At 42.7% G+C, this 21737-nt stretch overlaps 1 protein-coding gene across 5 annotated transcripts in view; it reads right to left on the bottom strand.

Moving 5' to 3' along the window:
- Window positions 1-1805: 1805 nt before the first annotated feature.
- The window catches only part of ccser2b (coiled-coil serine-rich protein 2b), a 141675-nt gene continuing 121743 nt past the window's right edge, over window positions 1806-21737 (bottom strand). For 2 of the 5 annotated variants that reach the window (XM_071391731.1, XM_071391730.1), the window contains exon 10: window positions 1806-7540. In XM_071391731.1, coding sequence (XP_071247832.1) covers window positions 7010-7540 — 531 coding nt within the window. In that variant the 3' untranslated portion in view covers window positions 1806-7009. Of the gene's footprint in view, window positions 7541-13128; window positions 13169-21737 lie in introns of all 5 variants that reach the window. The other 3 variants (XM_071391733.1, XM_071391734.1, XM_071391732.1) reach the window with 3 other exon arrangements.

Below are 21737 nucleotides of genomic sequence, written 5' to 3'. Positions count from 1 at the left end.
GTACCCTGCCCTGAACTTAGTCACTGTTACTAGCCGGCTGCCACCCGGTTACTCTACCCAGCACCTTAGAGACTGCTGCCCTATGTACATAATCATTGAACACTGGTCACTTTAATAATGCTGTTTAACCCACTTCATATGTACACTTGAGTGTACAAAAGATTAGGAACATGTTCCTAAAATTGAGTTGTACCCCCTTTTGCCCTTCAGAACAGCCTCAATTCGTAGGGGTATAGACTCGACAAGGTGTCGAAAGCATTCCACAGGGATGCTGGCCAGTTGACTCCAATGCTTCCCACAGTTGTGTCAAGTTAGCTGGATGTCCTGTGGGGGGTGGACCATTCTTGATACACACGGGAAACTGTGCAGCGTTGCACTCAAACTGGCGCCCTTGGTCCCTACTACCATACCTTGTTCAAAGGCACAACAATCTTTTGTCTTGCCAATTCACACTCTGAATGGAACACATACACAATCCATGTCTCAATTGTCTCGATGCTTAAAAAATATTCTTTCACCTGTCTCCTCCCCTTAATCTACGCTGATTGAAATGGATTTAACAAGTGACATCAATAAGAGATCATAGCTTTCCCCTGGTCAGTCTGCCATGGAAAGAGCAGGTGTTCCTAATGATTTGTACACTGTATATATTGTATTCTAGTCATGGCTCATCCTATACAACTACTGCTGTACACACCTTTTCTAATAATATACTGTCCATACACACCTTCATATTAATATATATTTATATTCCGGACTGACAATCATTCTGATATAATTCCTTTATTTGTATTTGTGTGTATTGTTAAGTATTACTGCACTGTTGGAGCTAAAAAAAAATAAGCGTTTTGCTACACCTGCAATAACATCTGCAAAATATATGTATGTGACCAATACAATTGTCCTTGAATTTCTCTGAGAAAGATATTTGGTTTAACGAGTAATATTATTTTTTCCTCAAAAGGTAGGGGTCAAACTTATTGACACCTGTTTTTCAATACCTCACCTTCCGGCACTGAGCCTTTATCTAAAATGTTGTATGAGTTGGAGAACACATCGGGAGGGATCATAGACCATTCCTCCATACAGAATCCTCCCAGATCCTTTGAGTTAAACCACAGGTTTCAAAGGGTTTCAAGTCCGGAGACTGAGATGGCCAAAATGTTGATTTTGAGGCCAATTAACATTTCTTTGTGGATTCTGATGTCTGCTTGGTGTTATTGTCTTGCTGGAAGAGGCAACTAGGTTTTTGGCTAAAATGTCCTGGTACAAGTTCATGATGCCATTGACCTTAACAAGAGTCCCAGGACCAGTGGAAACAAAATAGCACCAAAACATTTTGACGTCAAACCCACCACTGGTGTGCGTGGGCAAAGAGATTAATTTTCCTGTCATCTGACCAAAGCACCGGTTCCAATCCAAGTGCCAATGCCGTTTAGCAAATTCCAGGCGTTTACATTTTTTGGATGACGTGAAAATAGAGCTCTTTGGCCACGCACACCAGTGGTGGATTTGGCGTCAAAATGAGAATGCATGAGCAGAAAATAACCCCACCTACTGTACAATAGGGTGGTGGGTCTTTGATGTTGACCACAGAGTCCTACTTTATACTACTCACATCCTGGGTGAAAGAATACCATCATCTCTACCCCTCACCTCACCCTAGCCTATCGATTCCCCCAATCTCTTACCACCCTCGTGTTCCACCATTTCTCTTACTGTACACACCCCTCTCTCCTCATCCAATCATCTCATACCATCCTGTCACAACCACCAACCCCATAGTGAGAGAGCGACACTGTAGATTTGGTGCAGTCTTTATTTGAGCGCTCAGCCACTCCATAACCTCAGATATCACAGCAAAAAGGAGCCAGATCTAAACAGAAAGCAGTTCAATATGTTTTCAAATTCATTCCTTCATGTTCCAAGCCTCTCAACACAATCATTTAAAGTGCATTTCAGATTGAGCTTTCTCTTTTTTTTGACAAGCTCAAGAATTCCGTGACAATTACACACAGATAAATATATTGTATGTCATATACATATAAATAATTAGCATTGTGTACAACAGTATGTTTTCAATCATTATTGTATTGCACAAATTAAATAGCAGTGTAGCAAACATGGAAGTAAAACAGAATTGGCAGGAAGATTAACACAAACACAAGGAAACCGATCCTCAGAGCAGACTCTCTCCATTTTAGTTTCCTGTCATAGGTGAGAAAAATAAGTTCTACAGTACAGTCAATGTGATGGCTAGCGAGGTGAAGGACTTGAACAGGACAGTACAGTAAGTTATACTGTACTGCATATTGAATATACTCGTGTTATGGAGTTGTACGTTTACAGCAGTAATATTAGACTACAACAAAGCGAAAGATTATGGACCCCAAACTGAACCCTTCCCACCTATAAGATAACTGGTTCATTTACTCTGAGTGACAGAAGTTTTTTCTATGATCCTAAATCTGGCCATGAACCACCAGACAGATGCCAGTAGTCCTTCTACAGTAGAGGTTCTACTGGTAGCGAGGAGACATATCGGCCGTGTCCCAATATTTGTACTTGCGTTCTAAATAGCAGGCTGATTAGGTATGCGAAAATAGAACGTTTTATAGTATGTGACATTTCGAAAATGTTGTTTGCTTTAAATGCCAGGGTGTCATTCATTTTGGCTTTTAATCTAGTATGAATAGCTGCATGCTATCGAGGACGAGAATTGTCTTTTCAGAGCCACAGCAGATAATCAGAAAAAGGGGACGACTCTAACAAACACAATTGTGCATTACTTGACGCATTCTCAGATATTTGTTGTTCACTAACTGAATACATTTTTACTTAACAGTACGTTCTAAATAGTATGTACTGTAGAATGATTAGTACGCAGTATGTCGTTTTGGTAAGTAGCAGGCAAAACAGATTTCAGACACGACCATTGTCTGCCTGGTGTGATAGTTGCCGCGTTTCCACACGACACCCTAATCCCTATATAGTGCACTACTTTGGGAACTTCTGGGCTCATAAGGCTCTGGTCAAAAGTAGAACACTATAAAAGGGCATAGGGTGCCATTTGGGAAGCAGCCCGTGTTTAAGACCACCCTGATGAAATAATGAAGAACATTACCTGAACAGATGGTAATGAGCGGGAAACACATCCCGCTGTTTACAATGTCATTTCCTCAATGAAACTACAGTTTCAGCATTTCTAAAATATAAATACAATAAAAATGCATACATTTAAAAAAGCTAGTAAAAAGAGCCTTAAAACTGAGATTTGGGAAGTCGGAAAGAGACGGCAACACAGAGACAAATCTCCTCAAGACTGCTTACAAGAAAGAGGAGGCACACCAGAGAGCATCAAAGCATGCGAGCTGTCAGCACTGGAAGCATAGCTTGGCCTGCTTTTCCAAATACAGTACTGTAGCTCCACTAACCTGGCCTGTGTTACAGAGAATGTTACTGTAGTGAGAAAGAGACAAACAGGTTTGCCCTTCCCAGTCAGAATGTGTTGAGAGTGAGCCTGTGACAGGAAATACTAAGTGTGACTGGCAGTCTAACATCTGCTAGGCTGCGCGGGCATAACGCATAACCCTGTGTTGAACCCTGTAGAGGGGCGGAGGGATACAGAAAGGGATATACCTATCAACCCAAGGCAGACTCACTCTCTCCTTTCAGCAAACACAGTTGGGCCTACTCTACCGTACTGTTCCATTCCTCCAGGAGGAACAGTCACTCATCGACATACCCAACTATCTATATGGTCCTAGTTTAATCAAAGAGATGAAGATCACACCAAATGTTCAGGACCACGGGAATTGAAGTCACAAAAGCAGGCACTTTTGTAATACACAAGAAGAGTATTGCTGCTACATGACCATATGATATCCTGTTGGCCGTACAGTCAATTCAAGGGCAAGTTTTTTGTTCAATCTACATACCATATTATGGTAAGCCAAAGCTAGACAACCGGAAAATAATAATGCATTATTAATAAATAATAAACCCTTTTCAATAACTTTAGGTCACTATTTTGGGGGGGGGGGTTTGGGTGAGAACTTCTCAGAGGTAAATACGTTGAGCTTCTGTTAAGATCTCGTTAATCTAAAAATATTTCCACCCCTGAATATTCTAAATCCTTTAAATCAAGGACTCTCACTGTCAAACAGGAATTGATCAAATCCATCTCGTTCTCTTCCCTACAGGTCCTCAAATAGTAGTTAGTTTATTGTTTGTTTATCATTTGAAGATATGAAATGTAGAAAAAGCATGTTGTTCTTATCTGGGTGGGATGGGGAAGCAGCCTTGCATTCCAAATAGGAGAATTGATTTGGAGTGACATTTCTCATGTCCCGGGACTGTTGGAGTGATGTCATGTACATACTTTGTGGGGTTGCTGTTGCCAGTCTGTTTGTGCATCATGCCAACTCCTTTACACTCATCATCATGACAAACACGTTTGGCTTGACAATGACAGCAATGGAGTTAGAAAAAGCCTGAACAGATCTGGAACCAGGCTAGGAATGCTGCCGAATGTACTTGGAAACGCTTGACAAATATAACACAAGGGCACATGACCTTTATGGGGCTTTCAATCATTTAGAAATGGGAAGACAAATACTTCAAGAGCTGTGTGGCAGCAAGACAAGTGCTTGGGATATCAAGTACACTTTACAGCTGGCTTAACATAGGATCATAATGAGGGGTCCATGAAGGCCAACAGCACATTGTCCACAACTATGTACCAATGAGACTTATCTTCCACGAGTAGGGCACAACTGTGTTGCATAGAAAAGCATGGAAAGCTTTAGTGGGGGAAGAAGACTGACCAAATTAAGTTACAGAAATAGGCATTCTCAATCTTATCTTTGAGACTGTGTTGACTGGGTGATGTTGTTCCTCTCAGAGCATTCTACAACGTATGCTGAGCCAACCAATCAGAAGACTTGGGATCAAAAAGGTCAGTTATGACATAAGGGAAATAAGGACCTGATCGGTCAAGGGTATAAATGGCGCCCATTAGGCTCCTACTTAAAGCTCTCTAGGACTAAACATAGCGACGGACCAGGAAGTAGTTAGACATTATGGCTTTGAAGAAGAGGAATGAGAGTCGTATCCCTCTCTACCCTCCTTGACACGCTGGCCCACTGTGACACACTCAATGGGACCCTTTGGGGAAGGACTGAGAGAAGAAGGTATGGTAGAAGACATGGAGGGTGGGTGTTATACCGTAGGAATGAGTCTGGCCCTGCTGTTGACAGGGACACACTGAGCATGTGCTTCAACCACTTGACATCAACACACCCCTCTGCCGAGCCACTCGGCCGCGTAACCATGCCAACTGGAACCGACACCACTACGGAATCACATGGTCACCACAAGCCTGCACACTATAACAGCAATATTGTTTCATGCTAGGACCTTTTCTTTATTTTTCTTTCTTTCTGTCCCCTTCTATTAAGGGCCCTGGCCTGAAGCACATCAAGAAGCGGAGCTCTTCTCTTCTGCAGCGTCATTACAGTAGCGTGTAGGAGGCCTCTTCCTACCTACCAAACTAGACCTTCTCATTACGGAAGCACGGGGAAACAAAGACAGCTCTGTCAGAGCACCAACTGCACAAGATGGCTCCTTCCGGATGGATCTCTGTTATCCCTGTGTCTCAATCCAACTGCAACAGACAAGACAGACAGACTGACTGACTGTCGGTAGACAGTGGTAGCTACAGCTACTTTTGAAAATGCACCAAAACACGTAAGGCAGAAAGAATAAAGGTGTTTTGAAACCAGAGAGAAGTAATACTGAGAAGTGGCAAGGGGAACTTTAGAACCTAACACAGTTGTTAGAATCTCCCCAGTTTAGCCAGAGGGACAATATCTGATGTAACTCAATTCTTTAGTCTATATAACCAAAATATCTGCACTTCTAAAAGTGTTCCTCCCTCAAGTCAAGAGGGATTCTCTGTTCCTGTAACCGTTTTTCTGTGTTATAATATTGTCTTCATTCATCTAGGACACTGTTCAGAGAGTACATCAGGTCAATAGCTATACTAGGCGCAACAACTACATACAGGTATCATGTAGTAGTTCAGTAAGTCAACTAGTATTAGGGCACCTAAATGCTATATTAAGGCCAGATAGTTGTACTTGCGGTGTCCCTATGCATGCAGAATCATCATCTGGGATACGTTTTGGCCAGAGAGTAAAAGTTCTGGAGGGACTGTAAAAGTGTCAAGCATCCTGAAAGTTCACACTTTGAAACAACATTTCACACAAACAATATCTGCATTTAACTGATCTAGACAACACTCTGCACAGGGCTTGTAAGTAAGCATTTCACGGTAAGGTCTACACCGGTTGTATTCGGCGCATGTGACAAATACAATTTGATTTGACAGATTGTACTGAAGCGTGTTTTTGGAGGGGAAAAACAATTATTGTGTTACGCTTGACGCCTTTGTACAAGGCATTTACCAAATGTACACGGGTCAATTTTATTTCGGACCTTGAGTGAGTCTTACTGGAAGCGCAGCAGGCTAGCTAAAATAGTCTGTGGGGTCATATGTTTATTTACGCAATAAGGCCCGAGGAGGTTTGGTATAAGGCCAATATACCACGGCTAAGGGCTGTTGTTAAGCACGATGCAACACGGGGTGCCTGCACACAGCCCTTAGCCGTGGTATATTGGCAATATACCACGAACCCCCGAGGTACCTTATTGCTTAAACTGGTTACCAACGTAATTAGAGCAGTAAAAATAAATGTTTTGTCATACCCATATACGGTCTGATATACCACAGCTGTCAGCTAATCAGCATTCAGGGCTTGAACCACCTAGTTTGTTATTTTGGATATAATCTACAAGTCTTCCTTTCTTACAGGGTAGACACTGTAACCTTGCTGAGGTGAGGCCTGGAAACCTTTAGAAGAAGTCAGATCTTTTGGGTTTGAATGGGTAGAAGGTGGTGCTGAGTGGTCTTGCTACATGGCAATGTTTGAGAGTTGAGAGATAGCGGTCAGTGGCTCTTTGGCTTGGGAAGTCGTAAGAGGCTGGGATGGACTAGACCTCTGGCCTTGAGTCCGCCAATCTCTGGTTCTCTGAGGCCTGGAGTCTGTCTGGGTGCTTTGGTCCGGGGGCAGGCCGGAAGTACAGGGCCCTGGGAGGAGGCAGAGGCCTGGTTCGCGGAGCTGTAGCTGGGCAGACCTCTGAAGGGAGGTGGGGGCAGCCGGGACTGTGGAGCTGTGAAGCCCGGCCTGAGACTGCTCCTACACTGGATTCCTCTCACCACCCTGGGGAAGCCTGCCATGGACGTCTGGGTGGAGTTGGTTGTGGAGCCTTCCTGTGGCCTCTTAGTGATGGAGGCTATTTTCAGAGCGCCGGGGGACTGCGGGAGGCTAGGGGCAGGGATCATTTTGGCCGAGTCCCCACAGCCAGGGTTGAAGGAGTCTCGGGGGGCCTCGGTGTGGGCTGAGCTTGTTAGTGTTTCCTGGGGCTGGGGTTGCTGCACGCTGTTGGGCCATGGCCTGGAAGGCTGTAGTATTTGAGGCTGGGGGAGGAGAGAAACAACATACGATAAGCATCTAAAACTGTATATAAACAAACTACAGCATGAACCATTGTACGCCATCATAAATCATTTCTGTTCTTCGGCTTGCGAAACCAAAATATTTTGTCCAGTCTGTTTCGCCTAACAGTTGCACAACAAGCCTACAATTCTCACGAGGCTAGACACTATGTACTGTAGCGCCTCTCCCTTTTTGAATGACTGTAGAGCGAGAAACTAATTGCGCGCATTCAACACATGAAACGCCGTCGGAGATTGGGGCTTTGATTCCGGGCACTCTTTGGAGACAGCAGCCATGCCGCGTGCTACAGTACAGTAGTCATCTCTCTCTAAACTTATTATCCCTGATGTACCACTGCAGAGCCTGGGTGGGGGAGGTCACCATCAAAAGAGCCCTCCTCCTGCCTGCCGACTCGCTCCCCTCCGCAACACCATACCACACGTCGCTTCGCTGCTGAAAAATAAGGAAGACATGGGATGACAGTAGCTCTCCGGGCTGTGTCTGGCCGCCAGGCACGAGCGTAACAAGGTGCCCCGGTGTGCCGCTATGCCAGCACATCCTCAATTAGAGAAAGGTTAGGGTGTGCACATCGGGGGCCCACTTCAGCCCGCTCATTAACATTTAACGCTGCTTGTTGGATGGGGAACATGGCGGCAGCCCTGCCTCATACACGCCTACCTGTCAGTCAATCAGACTATGAGACAGAGAGCACGAGAGAGATAGAGAAAAAGAGAGAGATAAGAGAGAACGATAGAAAGACGAGTGAGAGCGAGAACGAGAGAGCGAGAGAGAGGAAAGGGAAAGAGAGGAGAGGAAGCACTAGACCGAGGCTGGCTGACTCAAAGGGAATTATTCTGTCAGATGATTTGTCTGTTTGGGGGGTGGGAGGGAGGTGGGAGGCTGGCCAGTGCAGGTGGAAGATGTTTATTTTTTACACCTGCAAAAACAGCAACAAATCCCAATTGCAAGGTGACGACTTCATTTCCATTTCGGAGGTGTTTATCATGTTAGTTTAACAATAGATAGAGATCTAAACAGATCTGACACACAGTCTGCAATCATACAAGTGCATTCAGTTTCATTACATCATTCTCAGTTACATTACACTGAAGTCTGGGAGAGAGGAACTATACACAGGTGCAGTTATCCTTTTGATACATTGCACAGAGATCTATGTATGGAAACAGTCACACGGCTAGCGCTGAACTTCGACATCTTAGCCGATCAGACGTCTCAAAGCTTCGCCAGATCAGTCCTCCTCTTATCACCGCCATTCATTGACTATGGAGAGAAATTCACTAGTCCACACTGTCACCCTGTGGCCACCGCCGTGTACTACACCCCCCCCCCCCCCCCCCAGCCGATCCCCCAGCACTGTGCTAAGCAGCATTTCTACACACCACCACACTCCCCCTGACGCTACCCATTGGGCCGATCTCTGGCTTTAATGTCAATGCTGCTCTGTTGGCCCTGGGGTTATTTCAACAGGAAAAACATCCCTTTCCTCCAGAGTCCAGACAGTCAGGTACTGCAGGGCCAGGTAAGAAGGTGTCCCCCTGCCCCCTTTACAAGACAGCAGACTGACTGACTGCCAGGCACTTTTCAAAGTCTGCGATGGAGGGGATGACGCCTGAGGACGTGGGGGTGGGGGGGTTTCTGGCCCCCGGATGAGGCTTCATAAATAATGGATGACAACTCGCGGGGGATTAGAGAGCGGTAGCTAATGAAAGGTGACACGGCTTTCTGGAGCCCAACGCAGCACTGGAGAGGAGGAGAGTCTGGTTTATAAAGCCCAGCAGGTGTTTCAAGGAGGGATTCACCTTGTCCCCCCCCCACACAGTCAGACAGGGACACTGAAGCGCATGCGTGGGTGGATGGAGAGTACCTCTCGATTGCCAAATCCAGAGTGTTCCACTTGTCCACCCCCATCCCCCAGACTGGGATCCCTGGCCGTCCAGCCTATACACCATCTCTCTCTCTCTCTCTGCATTCAGCGCCTTGCCACCCTGTCGCTGATGCTCCAAATTCTGCTCAGCTCCTCTAATTTCATCTTAATTCTCGCACGTCTGAATTGACTCCAAACACATTTAAATAACGACAAGCAAATTTCAAACATAGGAATTTAATAGTAATTAAAATGATAGAAAGGAGAGGGGGAAAATGCAATTTTTCAGACCATGACGGAGGCTGGGACGGATGACGAGACATACACTGAACAAAAATATAAACGCAACATGTTAAGTGCTGGTCCTATGTTTCATGAGCTGAAATAAAAGATCCCAGAAATGTTCCATATACGCAAAAAAAGCTTATTTATCTCAAATGTTGTGCACAAATTTGTATTTAGTGAGCATTTCTCCTTTACCAAGATAATCCATCCACCTGACAGGTGTGGCATATCAAGAAGCTGATTAAATAGCATGATCATTACACAGTTGCACCTGGTGCTGGGGACAAAAGGCCACTCTAAAATGTGCAGTTTTATCACAACAATGCCACAGAATTGGCATGCTGACTTCAGGAATGTCCAACAGAGCTGTTGCCAGAGCATTGAATGTTCATTTCTTTACCATAAGCCGCCTCCAAGGTTGTTTTAGAGAATTTGGCAGTACGTCTCAACCGGCCTCACAATCGGAGACTACGTGCATGGTGTCGTGTGGGTGAGCGGTTTGCTGATGTCAACGTTTTGAACAGAGCGCCCCATGGTGGCGTGGGGTTATGGTATGAACAGGCATAAGCTACAGACAAATTAGCATTTTATTGATGGCAATTTGAATGCACAGAGACACCGTCATGAGATCCTTAGGGCCATTGTTGTGCCATTCATCCACCGCCATCACCTCATGTTTCAGCATGACAATACACGCACCATTTCACAAGGATCTGTACACAATTCCTGGAAGCTGAAAATGTCCCAGTTTTTCCATGGCCTGCATACTCACCAGACATGTCACCCATTGAGCAAGTTTGGGATGCTCTGGATCGATGTGTACGACAGCGTGTTCCAGTTCCCGCCAATATCCAAAAACATTGCACAGCCATTGAAAAGGAGTGGGACAACATTTCACAGGCCACACAATCAACAACCTGATATACTCCATGCGAAGGAGATGTGTCATACTGCATGAGACAAATGGTGGTCACACCAGATACTGACTGGTTTTCTGATCCACGCCCCTACCATTTAAAAAAAAAAGGTATCTGTGACCAACAGATGCATACAGTTGAAGTCGGAAGTTTACATACACCATAGCCAAATACATTTAATCTCAGTTTTTCACAATTCCTGACATTTAATTCTAGTAAAAATCCCCTGTCTTAGGTCAGTTAGGATCACAACTTTATTTTAAGAATGTGAAATGTCAGAATAATAGTAGAGAGAATGAATTATTTCAGTTTTGATTTCTTTTATCACATTCCCAGTGGGTCAGAAGGTTACATACACTCAATTAGTATTTGGTAGCACTGACTTTAAATTGTTTAACTTGGGTCAAATGTTTCGGTTAGCCTTCCACAAGCTTCCCACAATAAGATGGGTGAATTTTGGCCCATTCCTCCTGACAGAGCTGGTGTAACTGAGTCAGGTTTGTAGGCCTCCTTGCTCGAACGCGCTTTTTTAGTTCTGCCCACACATTTTCTATGGGATTGAGGTCAGGGCTTTGTGATGGCCACTCCAATACCTTGACATTGCTGTCCTTAAGCCATTTTGCAAGTATGCTTGGGGTCATTGTCCATTTGGAAGACCCATTTGCGACCAAGCTTTAACTTCCTGACTGATGTCTTGAGATGTTGCTTCAATATATCCACATCATTTTCCTTCCTCATGATGCCATCTATTAATGTGAAGTGCACCAGTCCCTCTTGCACCAAAGCACCCCCACAACATGATGCTGCCACCCCCGTGCTTCACGGTTGGGATGGTGTTCTTCGGCTTGCAAGCCTCCCCCTTTTTCCTCCTAACATAACGATGGTCATTATGGACCAACAGTTCCTTTTTTGTTTCATTAGACCAGAGGACATTTCTCCAAAAAGTACGATCTTTGTCCCAATGCCAGTTGCAAACCATAGTCTGGCTATTTTATGGCGGTTTTGGAGCAGTGGTTTCTTCCTTGCAGAGCGGCCTTTCAGGTTATGTCGATATAGGACTTGTTTTACTGTGGATATAGATACCTTTTAACCTGTTTCCTCGAGCATCTTCACAAGGTCCTTTGCTGTTGGTCTGGGATTGATTTGCACTTTTCGCATCAAAGTACGTTCATCTCTAGAAGACAGAACGCGTCTCCTTCCTGAGCGGTATGCCGGCTGAGTGGTCCCATGGTGTTTATACTTGTGTACTATTGTTTGTACAGATGAACGTGGTACTTTCAGGCGTTTGGAAATTGCTCCCAAGGATGAATCAGACTTGTGGAGGTATACCAAATCATGGCTGATTTCTTTGGATTTTCCCATGATGTCAAGCAAATAGGCACTGAGTTTGAAGGTAGGCCTTGAAATACATCCACAGGTACACCTCCAATAGGCTAATTTACATAATTTGAGTCAATCAGAAGCTTCTAAAGCCATGACATAATTTTCTGGAATTTTCCAAGCTGTTTAAAGGCACAGTCAACTTAGTGTATGTAAACTTCTGACCCAATGGAATTGTGATACAGTGAAATATAAGTGAAATTATTTGTTGGAAAAATGACTTGTGTCATGCACAAAGTAGATGTCCTAACCGACTTGCCAAAACTATAGTTTGTTAACAAGAAATGTGTGGAGTGGTTGAAAAAAGTTAATGACTCCAACCTAAGTGTATGTAAACTTGCGACTTCAACTGTATCTGTATTCCCAGTCAAGTGAAATCCATAGATTAAGGCATTATGTATTTCAATTGACTGATTTCCTTATATGAACTGTAACTCAGTCGAAAGCATGTTGCCTTCATATTTTTGTTCAGTATATTTGTTCAAATCAGTTACTGTATAGATTTTGTTTCCCAGAAAATGTGCAGGCATGAATATTCCATGTTATCAGGCAGATCCAGTTTATTGTGGTTAAATCTATCTACTTGGATGCAACTGTCTGTATTTAGCCAAACAGCAGAGTACCCAAAAAATAATCGGACTGTATTATAAAATCGCTCTGGAAAGAAGCAGCTACTAAATAACTACAGAGTAAAATGTAGAAAGGTGGAGGGATGCAAGGCCAGACATGTAGGGGAGAAGGTGGAGGGAATTGGAAGACAGCGACAGAGAGACAGAGAGAGAGACACAGAGAGAGAGACACAGAGAGAGAGACAGAGAGAGAGACACAGAGAGAGAGAAAGAAGGTGGAAGATGAAGAGTGTAGGAGGAAGAAGATGTGAATTGTCAACAGAGTGCAGGCGATGCAGGATGGTCTGATAGAAACACTACAGATGGACTGTTCAGAGTGGGAATGCGCCAGGGAGGGACAACAACGCCAGACACAGGACAGATCGGGGAATCATCAGACCAGGACCAGGCATTCCTCATCATGCAGACAGGATGAATGGAGGGAATGGAGAAAAGGAAGGAGGGGTTAAAATAAATCTGAAAGGCTACTGTACCACGCCGTATCTCTGAAGTAATGCACTAGCTGTTCCACTCCTTGCCAAGGGCAGTGTGGGAGAAGCAGAGGGAGAGAAACAACAAGGAAGAGAGAGAGAGAGAGGAAGAGAGTGATTCAGGTTAGAGTGACAGGAGACTGGAATGGCTGGAGGGTCACCAGTCCATTCTGCAACCATTGATTTTCACAGATCCATTCACACACACACGTTCTACACAAAAAGACTAATGTTCGTTACATGTGTACATCACACACTAGAGCTGGGCAATATTACCTCTTCTACGATATGCTACTCCTAATATCGCGGTATCCGATATAAAAGCTCTGCCGTTAATGACTACAAAATTCAAGGCTGTGCCATTTTTGTCCTTAATTATTGAAATTATGGTTGCATTCTAATTAAATCTATTTAGACTTCATTTTCAACATATTGATACAGTTTTGATTTGTAAAGTTCATATAGAGTATAGTCATTATATATTGTCTTGCACTTCACGATATCAACAATGTCAAATATCACAATATTCCATTTATTTAATAATATATCGGCCCAACCCTAATACACGCACAGGCATCAGTACATGTGTACCATACACACAAGAATATTCGGTACATCTGTACCATACGCACTCAGGCATGTTTGGTACATCTGTACCATATGCACTCAGGCATGTTTGGTACTGTTCAGAAATAGACGTTCTGTGCTGCTTAATGGATGATGCACTAATCTCTTGTGTATAGAAGCAGGTAACATAGGACGGCATCGGATAGTCTCAACAGACTGTGGAATACGAAGACTAACGAGGAACTTTGATAATTTGGACAAATCAGGATTTAGCAGGTGTTTTTGGTTTCTTTATTGGCCCATCTATCCCTCTTTATTGTCCCTCTTCGGAGGACAAAAGTAACTTTGTTTCACATTTTAGTTTTTACTGCTTTTTTGTTACATATATATTTTACATAACTGGTACTTTCATACACAGTTTTTTGGATATAAACATGACATTTTAGATAAATAGTATTCAGAAATCTCCGGTAGACATTATAGTGTTTTCAGTAATAACTATTACAGATCATGAGCTTTTTAATGCCACCTCTATAGCTACGCTCTGCCCAATCCACCGTCTTCATTTCCATGGGTCATATATTTTTCAACTGTGTTGTGATGTCTTACATTAATTATGAACCATTCTAATCGCAATGTATCTACAGATTGTAAGTTAAAGATTAATATTTGAATTTGTGTATTGACTATGGCTTTCCAAATCGCCCAACACTGCTATTCGTATGGTTAATTTTGAGGGCATGTTGTGATTTTTCAGCCATTCATGAACTTGTGACCAGAAACAAGCTACATGGGGGACAATACCAGAATATACAGTGAGGGAAAAAAGTATTTGATCCCCTGCTGATTTTGTACGTTTGCCCACTGACAAAGAAATGATCAGTCTATAATTTTTATGGTAGGTTTATTTGAACAGTGAGAGACAGAATATCAACAAAAAAATCCAGAAAAACGCATGTCAAAAATGTTATGAATTGATTTGCATTTTAATGAGGGAAATAAGTATTTGACCCCTCTGCAAAACATGACTTAGTACTTGGTGGCAAAACCCTTGTTGGCAATCAGAGGTCAGACGTTTCTTGTAGTTGGCCACCAGGTTTGCACACATCTCAGGAGGGATTTTGTCCCACTCCTCTTTGCAGATCTTCTTTAAGTCATTAAGGTTTTGAGGCTGACGTTTGGCAACTCGAACCTTCAGCTCCCTCCACAGATTTTCTATGGGATTAAGGTCTGGATACTGGCTAGGCCACTCCAGGACCTTAATGTGCTTCTTCTTGAGCCACTCCTTTGTTGCCTTGGCCGTGTGTTTTGGGTCATTGTCATGCTGGAATACCCATCCACGACCCATTTTCAATACCCTGGCTGAGGGAAGGAGGTTTTCACCCAAGATTTGACGGTACATGGCCCCGTCCATCGTCCCTTTGATGCGGTGAAGTTGTCCTGTCCCTTTAGCAGAAAAACACCCCCAAAGCATAATGTTTCCACCTCCATGTTTGACGGTGGGGATGGTTTCTTGGGGTCATAGGCAGCATTCCTCCTCCTCCAAACACGGCAAGTTGGGTTGATGCCAAAGAACTCCATTTTGGTCTCATCTGACCACAACACGTTCACCCAGTTGTCCTCTGAATCATTCAGATGTTCATTGGCAAACTTCAGACGGGCATGTATATGTGCTTTCTTGAGCAGGGGGACCTTGCGGGCGCTGCAGGATTTCAGTCCTTCACGGCATAGTGTGTTACCAATTGTTTTCTTGATGACTATGGTCCCAGCTGCCTTGAGATCATTGACAAGATCCTCCTGTGTAGTTCTGGGCTGATTCCTCACCGTTCTCATGATCATTGCAACTTCACGAGGTGAGATCTTGCATGGAGCCCCAGGCTGAGGGAGATTGACAGGTCTTTTGTGTTTCTTCCATTTGCGAATAATCACAGAAACTGTTGTCACCTTCTCACCAAGCTGCTTGGCGATGGTCTTGTAGCCCATTCCAGCCTTGTGTAGGTCTACAATCTTGTCCCTGACATCCTTGGAGAGCTCTTTGGTCTTGGCCATGGTGGAGAGTTTGGAATCTGATTGATTGATTGCTTCTGTGGACAGGTATCTTTTATACAGGTAAGAAACTGAGATTAGGAGCACTCCCTTTAAGAGTGTGCTCCTAATCTCCGTTTGTTACCTGTATGAAAGACACCTGGGAGCCAGAAATCTTTTTGATTGAGAAGGGGTCAAATACTTATTTCCCTCATTAAAATGCAAATCAATTTATAACGTTTTTGACATGCATTTTTCTGGATATTTTTGTTGTTATTCTGTCTCTCACTGTTCAAATAAACCTACCATTAAAATTATAGACTGATAATATCTTTGTCAGTGGGCAAACGTACAAAATCAGCAGGGGATCAAATACTTTTTTCCCTCACTGTATACACTGTTCAAAAGTTTGGGGTCACTTAGAAATGTCCTTGTTTTTGAAAGAAAAGCACTTTTTTGTCCATTAAAATAACATCAAATTGATCAGAAATACAGTGTAGATATTGTTCATGTTGTAAATGACTATTGTAGCTGGAAACGGAAGATCTTTTATGATGTATATGCGTACAGAGGCCCATTACCAGCTAATCCAAGTTTATCATCATTTTAAAAGGCTAATTGATCATTAGAAAACCCTTTTGCAATTATGTTAGCACAGCTGAAAACTGTTGTACTGCAATAAGACTGGCCTTCTTTAGACTAGTTGAGTATCTGGAGCATCAGCATTTGTGGGTTCGATTACAGGCTCAAAATGGCCAGACACGAAGACCTTTCTTCTGAAACTCGTCAGTCTATTCTTGTTCTGAGCAATGAAGGCTATTCCATGCGAGAAATTGCCAAAAAACTGAAGATCTCGTACAACGCTGTGTACTACTCCCTTCACAGAACAGCGCAAACTTGCTCTATCCAGAATAGAAAGAGGAGTGGTAGGCCCCGGTGCACAACTGAGCAAGAGGACAAGTACATTAGTGTCTAGTTTGAGATGCAGACGCCTCACAAGTCCTCAACTGGCAGCTTCATTAAATAGTACCCGCAAAACACCAATCTCAACGTCAATAGTGAAGAGGCGACTCCAGGATGCTGGCCTTCTAGGCAGAGTTCATCTGTCCAGTGTGTGTTCTTTTGCCCATCTTAATCTTTTCTTTTTATTGGCCAGTCGGAGATATGTATTTTTCTTTGCAACTCTGCCTAGAAGGCCAGCATCCCGGAGTCGCCTCTTCACTATTGACGTTGAGACTGGTGTTTTGCGGGTACTATTTAAAGAAGCTGCCAGTTGAGGAATTGTGAGGCGTCTGTTTCTCAAACTAGACACTAATCTACTTGTCCTCTTGCTCAGTTGTGCACCGGGGCCTCCCACTCCTCTTTCTATTCTGGTTAGGGCCAGTTTGCGCTGTTCTGCGAATGTAGTTCTGTGAGTAGTACACAGCGCTGTACAAGATCTTCAGTAGACATCTAAATTGCGCCTGGGTTGGAATGTTACATTATGGCCTTTCTCTTGCATTTCAAAGATGATGATACCATAAGAATATTTTGAAGATAAATACACAACTTAGAGGATGAGAGTACTAGAATTAATGATCAATAGGAGTTGGTTTTCAGTTCAATATCTGTTTAGAATCTGTGGGATGTGAGTCCTGGACTCAGCTCTACGTGTGCCACGTTTTCATTGGTCTGTACATTGAGTCTGGAGCATGGTATATGTCATTTGGCCATTTGCCCAGTCAAACCCAGTTTAGGGTGGGGGGTTATAAATGACATCTTGTTTCTTTGTTCGGTGGAGAAAAGCTGAGGACAGGGGAGACTGAACATCTACCTCCCAGCATAACATCTATGATTTGTCCTCTTTGAATAAACCTATTTTTCTCCCCCTGATTTGCTCTGGGTTTGTGTTATTGAAGAATAACATCAATCGCTAACAGTACAAAAAAAATAAAGGCAGGTTTTTTCTTTGTATTATCTTTCACCAGATTCAATGTGTTATATTCTCCTACATTAATTTCACATTTCCACAAACTTCAAAGTGTTTCCTTTCAAATGGTATCAAGAATATGCATATCCTTGCTTCAGGTCCTGGGCTACAGGGAGTTAGATTTGGGTATGTCATTTTAGGCGAAAGTTAGGAAAAAAAGGGTGGATCCTTAAGAGATTTTAAGCCCTGTATTTCCAACACCTTGTTCTTCTTGGATCTGATTTTAATAGCTAGCTTTTCGATGGCCATAACAAATAGATATGGAGACAGCGGACAGCCTTGTTTTACTCTTCTTGACAGTAAAATATTTTCTGAGAATGTAACCTTTGCTATTTAACACCTGTGGTTGCTATACATAACTTTAACCCATTGTATAAGATATTAAGCAAAATTCAAATAGTCCAGGCATTTACACTACCGGTCATAAGATTTAGAACACCTACTCATTCAAGGGTTTTTCTTAATTTTTTATTATTTTCTACATTGTAGAATAATAGTGAAGACATCAATACTATGAAATTACTACATGATTCCATATGTGTTATGAAAAAGTGATAAACAAATAAAAATATATTTGAGATTCTTCAAATAGCCACCCCTTGCATTGTTGACAGCTTTGCACATTCTTGGCATTCTTTCAACCAGCTTCATGAGGTAGTCACCTGGAATGCATTTCAATTAACAGGTGTGCCTTCTTAAAAGTTAATTTGTGGAATTTCTTTACTTCTTAATGTGTTTGAGCCAATCAGTTGTGTTGTGACAAGGCATGGGTGGTATACAGAAGATAGCCCTATTTGGTAAAAGACCAAGTCCATATTATGGCAAGAACAGCTCAAATAAACAAAGTGAAACGACAGTCCATCATTACACCATGATGAAACTGGCTCTCATGAGGACCACCACAGGAATGGAAGACCTAGAGTTACCTCTGATGCAGAGGATAAGTTCATTCGAGTTACCAGCCTCACAAATTGCAGCACAAATAAATGCTTCACGGAGTTCAAGTAACAGACACATCAACATCAACTGTTCAGAGGAGAGTGTGTGAATCAGACCTTCATGGTTGATTTGCTGTAAAGAAACCACTACTAAAAGACACCAATAAGAAGAAGACTTGCTTGGGCCAAGATACACGAGCAATGGACATTAGACTGGTGGAAATATCTCCTTTGGTCTGGACCCATAATTGGAGTTCCAACCGACGTGTCTTTGTGAGACACGGTGTGGGTGAACGGATGACCTCCGCATGTGTATTTCCCACTGTAAGGCATGAGGTGTTATGGTGTGGGGGTGCTTTGTTGGTGACACTGTCTGTGATTTATTTAGAATTCAAGGGACACTTAACCAGCATGGCAACCACAGCATTCTGCAGCGATACACCATCCCATCTGGTTTGGGCTTAATAGGACTATCATTTGTTTTTCAACAGGGCAATGACCCAACACACCTCCTCAACCAAAGTGAGATGATTTGGGATGAGTCAGACCGCAGAGTGAAGAAAAAGCAGCCAACAAGTGCTCAGCATATGTGGGAATTACTTCAAGACTGTTGGAAAAGCATTCTAGCTGAAGCTGGTTGAGGGAATGTCAAGAATGTGCAAAGATGTCATCAAGGCAAAGGGTGGCTATTTGAAGACTCTCAAATACAAAATATATTTTCAAATCAAATCTTATTTGTAACATGTGCCAAATATAACAGGTGTAGAGATTACAGTGAAATGCTTACTTACAAGCCCTTAACATGTATTTTTCTTAAAACGACATTGTAGGTTAAGTAAAAAAAAAAATAGATAAGTAAAAAAAAATAAAAAATAAGTGACAAATAATGAAAGAGCAGCAGTAAAATAACAATAGCGAGGCTATATATAGGGGGTACCGGTACAGAGTCAATGTGCAGGGGCACCAGTTAGTTGAGGTAATTGAGGTAATATGTACATGTTGGTAGAGTTAAACTGACTATGCATAGATAATAAACAGAGAATAGTAGCAGGGTAAAAGAGGGGGGGGGGGGGGGGGGCAATGCAAATAGTCTGAGTAGACATTTGATTAGATGTTCAGGAGTCTTATGGCTTGGGGGTAGAAGCTGTTGAGAAGTCTTTTGGACCTAGACTTGGGGCTCCGGTACCGCTTGCCGTACGGTAGCAGAGAGAACAGTCTACGACTATGATGAATGGAGTCTATGACAATTTTTTCTACAATGTAGAAAATTGTAAAAATAAAGAAAAACCTTTGAATGAGTAGGTGTTCTTTTGACCGGTAGTGTGTATATAAATTCTAGTCGTACTTTATCAAAAGCCTTTTCCAAATCTGCTATGAAAACCTGGTTTCTTTGATGTTTTATATTGTTCTATTGTTTCAAATAATATTAGTATATTATCGCCAATGTATTGTCCATGTAAAAAACCTGTCTGATCAGAATGAACAATATCTGGTAAAAATAAATAAAAAGGTTGATATACCTCTACCATTATGCCATCAAGCCCTGGGATTTTTCCAGACTGAAAGAATTGAATTGCCTAAAGAAGTCCCTCCTCTGTAAATTGGCCTTCACAAAGGTCTTTCTGTACAATTGATAATTTTACATTATTATTAGGAAAAAATAACTTACAGTTAACATAATTCAAGAGAGATGGAGGGGACTGAAAAGAAAACATAACATATAATTTGGTGTAATTTGTTATGATTTTCTGTAAACTCAATTCTACGTTGAATATTCAAGAAATTTCTTACATTTTTCACTTTATTTTTGTCATAAATTACACTTAATTGTTCTTGAATAAGTTCCTACAGTTATTTTTGTTATGTGCTTCTATAGTACAGTTGTTATTGCTATCTACCTGTGCTGTTAGTTCCTCTATGTCCTTTGTTACAATTTTGCAGGTGAATTTCAGAAGGGGACATTTGGACCATGCTTTGGCTGAGAGTTTCTGTTAAAATGGAGACTTCACTAATCTCATTAGTATAATTTCTCATACATCTCCCCCCAGAAACTCATTGGTTGAGTTATGTCATAGCTCTTTTTTGGGGGCAACCAGGGAGCAGAGAAAGTAACTGAAGAAGAAAACTGCCGGCGACAGTAATTGAAGGCTGTCAGTTGGTCATTAATCTCGGAAACCCCAAAATAAAATCTCCCATAATTGCGTCAGATGCTCGATTTCAATCACATACTCACAGCACAAACACCTGGAACACAAAACAGAACACAAGCACTCACACCATGCATAGAGCGCGCGCTCACAGTGTCACCCGCAGATAGGTTAAAAAATACATTAAAAGAAAACTTGAGTTCAATTACCAAGGGCCCTCTTCACTCATTAGCAGATGTGCGTGGAGTGTCTTTTAATTGAAATGTGTAGGATCAAGGCCCCACTGTTCTACCGAGCGTGCTGGGAGGGAACGGCTGATTGGGGGCTGGGATGGAGAGATGAATGAGGGGATGGAGGGATGAGGAGAAACAAAGGCTGGGGACATTTTTGGCCTGTGATGAGGGATACTGCCCCCATAGTCCTTGGCAACAGGCGTCTACCAAGTCCCACAGAGAGAGATCAAAGGGCAAGATCGGAATTAATTAGCGGAGAGAGTTTCTCTCTCTGCATTCTTTTTGGTCTTGACCCATTTTTCAGCATATTGTGGGTGTAACTGTGCTCTCACTGCTTTTATAGACTCTGGTGAGGAGACTGGAGCACTTTGAGAGTTCTCGTGAGTTATTTTAATGAAACGCCAAGGCTACACAATACCAGTGGGTGCTAGAGAGATTACTACTAAGGCAGGTTGTGGCTCTCCAGTCTGCTCTACTGGTCAAGTATTGGAAGAGCCCTTTAAAATGTCAGCCAGCTTGAAGACTACAAAAGTGGCTTGTGATGCTGACATGTAGACAACAACAGAGAAAGAATCCACAGTGACCAACTCAGGCAGCAAAGTGAGCGCTAGCTGAAGAGGATAGAAAACTATGGCAACTAGCTTGAAAAATACAGTTTGCACATCCTTGATTGTCTGGGGGGGGGGGGGGGGGGGTGCAGCCAGCCAGCTTGATGCGCTAAGATTCCAGGGAC

This window comes from Salvelinus alpinus, chromosome 3, assembly GCF_045679555.1.
Source record: "Salvelinus alpinus chromosome 3, SLU_Salpinus.1, whole genome shotgun sequence".
Lineage (NCBI taxonomy): Eukaryota > Metazoa > Chordata > Actinopteri > Salmoniformes > Salmonidae > Salvelinus > Salvelinus alpinus.
This window is presented reverse-complemented; position numbering and strand designations above follow the sequence as displayed.